This window comes from Arachis ipaensis, chromosome B2 (genome assembly GCF_059453495.1).
Source record: "Arachis ipaensis isolate K30076 ecotype BB chromosome B2, ASM5945349v1, whole genome shotgun sequence".
Lineage (NCBI taxonomy): Eukaryota > Viridiplantae > Streptophyta > Magnoliopsida > Fabales > Fabaceae > Arachis > Arachis ipaensis.
Window position 1 is genome coordinate 102326478 of NC_142437.1, and position 7630 is coordinate 102334107.

The 7630-nt window shown below is 29.7% G+C and overlaps 1 protein-coding gene across 1 annotated transcript; it reads left to right on the forward strand.

Moving 5' to 3' along the window:
- Positions 1–1396: 1396 nt before the first annotated feature.
- Positions 1397–7015, forward strand: LOC107625592 (serine carboxypeptidase-like 11). Its single transcript, XM_088503632.1, has 14 exons — positions 1397–1634; positions 1847–1995; positions 3016–3092; positions 3216–3335; positions 3443–3545; positions 3754–3791; positions 3905–4003; positions 4094–4180; positions 4310–4462; positions 4715–4786; positions 5090–5205; positions 5310–5423; positions 5994–6039; positions 6734–7015. The coding sequence occupies exons 1-14, from the start codon at positions 1483–1485 to the stop codon at positions 6815–6817; spliced, it is 1410 nt and encodes a 469-aa protein (XP_088359758.1). The 5' UTR covers positions 1397–1482; the 3' UTR covers positions 6818–7015.
- Positions 7016–7630: the final 615 nt, after the last annotated feature.

The following is a 7630-nucleotide window of genomic DNA, read 5'->3' on the forward strand; positions in this document are numbered from 1 at the left end:
CTATCTTCTCGTTTTCACTTGTTCACAAATCATATATTATTTTCTTTTCTATTTTTCATTTTTTATCGTTACTCTTTAATTTTGTGATTGCTGAGGTAGAAGAATCGCCATTCATCTCACTCTTTTCTTTAATTGATTACTGTGAACTACGAATATTTTATTGAATTATCGTATCTACGTATTAGACATATTTTAGATACGATATTTATTGGTATTTGTTTGATACGTGTATTTATTGTATTTAACCGTATTTTAATAAAAAATAAAAAATTCTGCTTCAGATATATTTGAACATACTTAAATATTATCACGTATCTGCGTGTTTAATTTTTTTCTTAACATATATTTTTAAAATAAATTTAAAAATAATATATATTATTATTTATTAAAATATTTTTAAATATTTTATAAAATTAAAATAAGACAATAAAAAATTATAAATTAATTTATATTTTAATATCAATAAAATATTAAAATATCAATATAATTTTTTAAAATTTTAAAATTTGTGTGTAAATATATCCCATATTTTATCGTATCCTATGCATCATAGGTTAATCATGTTAAATGTAATGATAAAACAACATTTATCCCATTTGAAATTTTAGAAATTTAAAATAGGAATTTGAACCAAATATTGAGCACTAAAAGAGTGAAACAGAAACCTACATATATAATGTCATTTTTTGTGTGAGATTTTAAAAGATTTTTTATCCTTTTATTTATATTTTATAAATTATTTTTATTTAAAGTAACTTTAAAAAAATCACTTAAATAAATACGTTTAAAATAATTTTTTAATAATTAAAATTTAATACATATAATCAATTAAATCGTATTATTTTTGTCAAAAATTATATTAAATAAATTGATTTAATCAAAAAATTAATAAATCAAACATTTAATTAATCAACATTTATGACTACAATAATTTTATTATAGAAAATAACTAAAATACTCATATTATATATTCTAATTTTAAAAATTTTAAATCCAAACTTTACCACCACATAAAAAAAAATAGAATATAAAATTCTCAAATAATAATAATAATAATAATAATAATAATAATAATAATATAATTATTTTTATTAAAAATATTAATTTAAATCGATTAAAAATATAATTTATCAATTTTTTAATCAAATTAATATATCTAATTTAATTTTAATAAAAATAATATGAGTTAATAATTATATATATTAAATCTTAATTACTAAAAAACATCTTAAAATACCATTTTATCTGAGTGGCTCCAATCTAAAAATAACATGAAATAAACGAGTCATGTTATCAATTAGGGGGATTTGAAAATGACCAACCTACTTGCATATATTCTTACTGTACAACAACAATAATAATTTATTATAAAGCCATCGGTACTTTGGTAGTAGGTGGGATCCGTGAATGCATTCATCTTTATAAGTCATGGAAGACACCGAATACAGAGAAAAAGTAAAGTGACTCGAAGTAGTAGCAGCCATGGCTTCTAATAATCAAGTGCTGCTTCTTGCATTCACACTCACACTCACACTTTTCTTGCAGCTTCTACCATTTCAGATTGAAGGTATTGGTGCAAAAGTTGAAAACCTTCCTGGTTATGATGGACCCCTTCCCTTTCATCTTGAAACCGGGTACGTTCATTATTATCGTATCACCTGTCGTTCTCAAAATCTTACTAAACATTCTTTTGAATAACAAATGAAGTAGAAAGATATCCGAAAGCAATCAGAAACATGTATTATTCAACATTTTCTTTTAGTTAGTATATTTTTCCAATTCCATGCAGCAATTTTAACGAACAATGTTTGGATCTGAGGAAAAGTTATTATTATTATTATTACAGGTATATTGGGTTGGGGGATTCAGATGATGACATGCAAGTTTTCTACTATTTTATAAAGTCAGAGAATGATCCTAAGAATGACCCTCTTTTGCTATGGCTCACTGGTGGCCCTGGTTGTTCTTCATTTTCCGGCCTCGTTTATCAAATAGGTGATCTTCAATTCTATTTCATAACATTTGATTAAATTTACCCACATTTTACGGTGAAAACTCATGTGCAGTCCTATAGTTGATAGCTAAGAACAGTTAAATGATTTGACTGATTTGACTAAATTATTTTTATCTAATGATTCTCAGTTATCAACTTCGCTGCACTTGAGTTTCTATCACATTTTATTTCCTTAATCTGTTCTTTAAAACAATGTGTTAAATGGCACTTCTTGCCAGTTTTATTTATAAAAACAAGCTAATGTATGAAATTGAAGCACAAGGTTGAAAGTATCGTAGTATAATACAGCATTTACAAGACTTCATTTTTCTCGTTTTAGCATAAATGTTACTGCATTTTGAATCTAAGTTGCATTTCGAGTAAAATCCAAGGTTATGAAACCGAATCGAACCGATTGGTTCACTAGGTTAGTCAAAAATTGGTTATCAAACCGAGTTAGTTCATAACAAAAAACCAGTTACAAGTAAATCGTAGAAAAAAAAGTATAAATCGGTTAAACCGAGTCAATTTTTTAACGGTTAACTGGTTTAAAATATATAATTTACGGTAAAAACTCAGGTGCAGTCGACCTTCACGTGAAGTTGATACCTGAGAGTCGTTAGTCAAATCAGTTAAATCATCTAACGGCTCTCAGGTATCAACTTCACGTAAAGTCGAATACACTTGAGTTTCCACCATAATTTATACATAAATATATATTTTATTATATTCGATTAAACTCTAATTGAATTTCTGTCGAGTCTTTAAACCTTCAGCTTCACTAGTTCAGCGATTCATTTTTACAACCTTGGTAAAATCACATTGTAGTCCATTCACCAATGCTTGTTCCTCTTAAGCAAGGTCTCATGTTCGAGTCTTGCGGACCGAGAAATGTTAACAGAAAAGAAAGGTTATATAGTCCACTTTTGGTATAGACTTTTCAACCCTGCAGAATCATTTTGCAGGAAATTGGAAGCCAAGGTTGTGAAATTTGTTTTCCTAAAAAAAATGCGAAATTGCAGGTCCAATGAAATTCAAAATTGAGGAATTTGATGGGAGCTTGCCTAAGCTCATCCCGAGGCCACAGTCATGGACAAAGGTAACTATTCGTCCTCAATAATTATTTGGTTTGTTTAGTAGTAATAAGACTATTTATTTTAGGTTGTGGTTGTAATAAACTGTTTTTCGTTCTGCTATCTTCATGGTTTTTCTTTTTTCTCAGGTGGCTAACATTATTTTTGTGGATTTGCCAATGGGAACTGGATTCTCTTACTCCAAAAATGTCCTTCCCCATCGAAGTGACTGGAAGTTTGTTCACCAAACCCATCGATTTATTAGAAAGGTAAAGTTACAATGCTTATGAACACGTCACTTCCAACATATTCAGCGCTATATAACTTTGATAATGTAGTAATAAGGTATGGTATTTTTGTGTCTTAATCTTTGTAGTGGCTTGCTGAAAACCCGGAATTTCTTTCAAATAAGTTCTACATGGCAGCTGATTCGTACTCCGGCATTCCTGTTCCTCCTATTACTCAAGAGATCGCTGATGGTAATGAATTACCAATTATCAATGTGTATGATGCATATGTTTTAGAATCAATAACAAATATCTTCATGCCACCCAAATTTTGCAAAATTTGGGTCCTATTTCTTCTCTACAAAGTTTGACTCATACATAGTCATAATTAAACTTACCGTTATTGTATGCATCGACAAAGGAACACAACTAACTGATATTATATTTCCTTAACTAACAGGAAATGAAAGAGGTCTCGAACCCCGGATAAATCTCCAGGTTTGTAAACAGTTCCTCTGCCTATGTTTTCACTACTAACAAGAGTTAAGAAAGTGCATTTTTGCTCTTTGAACTATGAACTATGAAGCCTAAATTGTTCTTAAACTTTACAGGGATATATACTAGGAAACCCACTAACATCAGGATTAGAAGAGAATGATCGGATCCCATATGTTCACGGAATGGGGCTTATTTCTGATGAACTCTACTGGGTAGTAATATTTTTCTTCAAGCATTCAATGAAATTGGTTACTAGAATGAAATGCCAGTGATTCTAATATGTTTGTTATCTATGGATACAGTCCTTGAAAAAAACTTGTCTTGGCAACATTATAAATGTGGATTCTACAAACAAATTGTGTCTAAATGACTTGCAGTACTATCATGAGGCAAGTGATGATGATGACTACCCTTAATTTTACTATATGATCTTTATTTATTTACTTCTTTCTAGTCTTTTTTGTTCAGAATTTGTTCACCATATGGGTAAAACTTTCATTGTTTCTTATCTTTTCCAGCTTCTTGAAAATATTGAGTTGTACAACATTTTGGAGATATATTGTGTTGATGAGAATATCAAAGGAACAAGACGGAACCCCAGGAGATCTCTGGCTCAGAAGATAAAGGCACCTTTGAGTTCTCCGGTCACAGTGCCGGATATGCGCTGCCAAGTAACTTTCTTTTGCATATCTTGTATAATTTCATAAAAAACATTATGTGCACATTAAAAATCAGTCACTATAAATAGGTGTGTAGTTTAATTATTTTAATGTAGTTTTGTATTTTAATATTTATTCTATACAAGTGATTGATTTGGTGGCTGAATTTTGGTATAGACTTATCATGGTTGATAGTTTCATACACATTTTGGCCAAAGTGTTTTCAAAATATGATCTGAACCTTGTTTTTTTTACCTGTTGTAGATTTATGGTTTCTTCCTTGGTACGGAATGGATAAATGACCCTGCTGTCCGTAAGGCACTGCATATTCGCGAGGTTTGTATTATTTTCTGGTTTAAAATTCTAATAAAGTATTAATTAAGGTTTTCAATTAGATATTTAAAAATCATTAGATGACAATTTAGTCAAACTTTGTCAAATTATCTAACGGTTTTCAATTATTAACTTTATATGAAGACAACTGCACATGGGTTTTCACCATTAATTAATTATCTTCTACTAGTGTAATCCTTTTTATTAGTTATTGCTGTTTCAATGTTTGTATCGCCACTTTTTATTAATTACTGTTTTACAATACTTGTTTCATTAACCTTGAAATCGTATATCAATGTTCTGCAGGGAACTATAGGGAAATGGAACCGGTGCTATAGTGACGATTATGTATTTGACATCCGTAGCAGCGTTCCGTTTCATGCGAATCTAAGTGCAAAAGGCTACCCTTCCTTGATATACAGGTGAAGATTACTGCATTCTAAATCGGTTCCTATTTGTCTGAAAACTGTGCTTTTTGTTTTCTTTCATAGCTGATTTTGTGTCACCATTGATGTTATCTTGACAGTGGGGATCACGATGCAGTAGTTCCTTTCTCGTCGACTCAACGATGGATAAGGTCTCTAAATTACTCCATTGTAGATGATTGGAGGCCATGGTATTTAAATGACCAAGTTGCAGGGTATGCTATGAAACTTTTATACAACATGAAAGAAATAGATATAATATTAGGAAGCAAATACCAAAAAAATATATCAATCATAGTTTACCTTTTTTTTCTCTTCAATTTAATATTTTATAGCTTTTATCAAGCACACTAGCTATAAAGTTGCGTTTGGAAAGGAGACTGATATTGAAAAACAGAGACTAAATTAGTCTTTGTATTGTATTGTATTTGGTGTAAAATGTAGTAGACTGAGTTATGTCTTAGTATTATGTTTAGCGTTAGATAAATATGGAGATTAAGGAAAGATTTAGAATTTGAAAAGTTAAATAAGGATATCTTTTAGAAGAAATGTTATTGAAGTTTTAGTTTCCATCTCAAAAAATTTCAGGCTCTATGTCTTCACTTTATAGAGATATTGAAAGGACTGAACTTTTGTATTTTAGGATTAAAATTTTAGTTTCAGTCTCTAGTCACCAAACACAATACTAAGTCCTAGTCCTTAGTGTTAATCCCAGTATCTGAAAACAAATGCTACTTAAGAAAGCATGCCTCCAGATCTTTATGACAAATTTTTCTTTCATGCAGATACACGAGGACTTACTCGAATCAAATGACATTTGCAACTATAAGAGTAAGAACAAATTAAACTCTTGTAGTTTATAAGTGCTCATGATTTATTTAGAATACATTTAGGATATTATAGATTAATATAGTATCTAAATATATTTTACATTGAATTTATATATATTTAGTTTGATACTAGGTCTATTATTATTAGATTATATTTTTGTCCTATAAATAGAAAATTTTTTTTCTAAGTATTTGAAAATGATGTTAATTCTTGAGTTAGTATTACGATATATGAATTCTAATATGACATTCTGGTTGAATTCTAAATTATTTGGACGATCTTTCTAAATCTAATGGGTCCAGTTTCTTGTGAATACATCCTTAAGATGTTGCCACATGGCAGCCAAGCTCTTATCACTTCTTGTTGCCAAAAAGTGTTTGCTGAGTGGTCCATTCTAGCAAATCACATGTCACTCTAGTGTGTTGCCATGTGTCTCTGATTTAACAATGATGATGTATCATGCTGATGTGGCATTCATCTAGTATTCTCCTATGTTTTTTCTTAATTTGATATTTAATTAATTTTATCATTATGATTCGATTGTATTCTTGATGTATAAATATCAAGCTTACTTTTTAATTACAAACTCAAGTTATTACACTTTCACATTATCTAAATATCAGGCTTACTTTTTAATTATTATTTGAGAAGCTGTCTAATTTATTATTATTTTTTTCACCTTATTTAATTGCAGGGTGCAGGGCATACAGCTCCAGAGAACAAGCCGGACGAAGGTTTTGCCATGTTCGTTAGGTGGATATCTAATAAGCCTCTTTAGCTTAGCCACACAGATGCAAGAAATCTTGGTTACACATTGAATTCTGATTAGTCATTAGTCAAATATTAGTCTGAGATAGGTTTGAATTGGTCTACAAATTGTTTTTAAGTTTATCAATTGCGAATTTGCGAAAAACATTTCGTGGACTAAGTAAGCCACGGCCATTTATTCGAAGATCTAAAATTTTGTTCCTTGCTCTACGTATTCTTTGGAGAAAATCCTTATAGTGGTCCTGTGATTCATTTCGTTATTCGATTTGGTTCTTTAGATTTTAATTTTATTATAGTGGTATTTTAGATTGAACTTCGGACTATGATAGTCCTTGGATTCCTTTGGGATGAGTCAGCAATTGCAGTGACGACATAGCAGTCCATTGCCATGTTGGATGCTGCAACGGCCATCTTACGTGGTCAAATTTTCGACCCAATTTGGTCTATACAATTCTAATTCATTCCCATGACTTTTTATTAGGTTTGATTACTCTATTAATTTTTATAGTTTTGCATATGAGGAATGTTAGGGGGTCAGTAATTTTGGTATTTTGTAACTATTAATTGGCCATCAATAGTATTTTTAATGGTATGAGATTACATCTAATGGTGAGAGATCACTCGCTTTTGTTTTGATGGTTAAGTGCTGGTCAGAAAACACAAAAGTTGCTGGTTCCTAAACTTTTTCTTTGCAAAATTTTCAATTAAATTCTTATATTTTATTTTTTTAATTGGATCTTTGTATTAAAATTTTTTTTAAATTAGATTTTTTTTAGTAGTAATTGACTTAAGTTTATAGGGATCCAATTAAAAAAAATTGGTG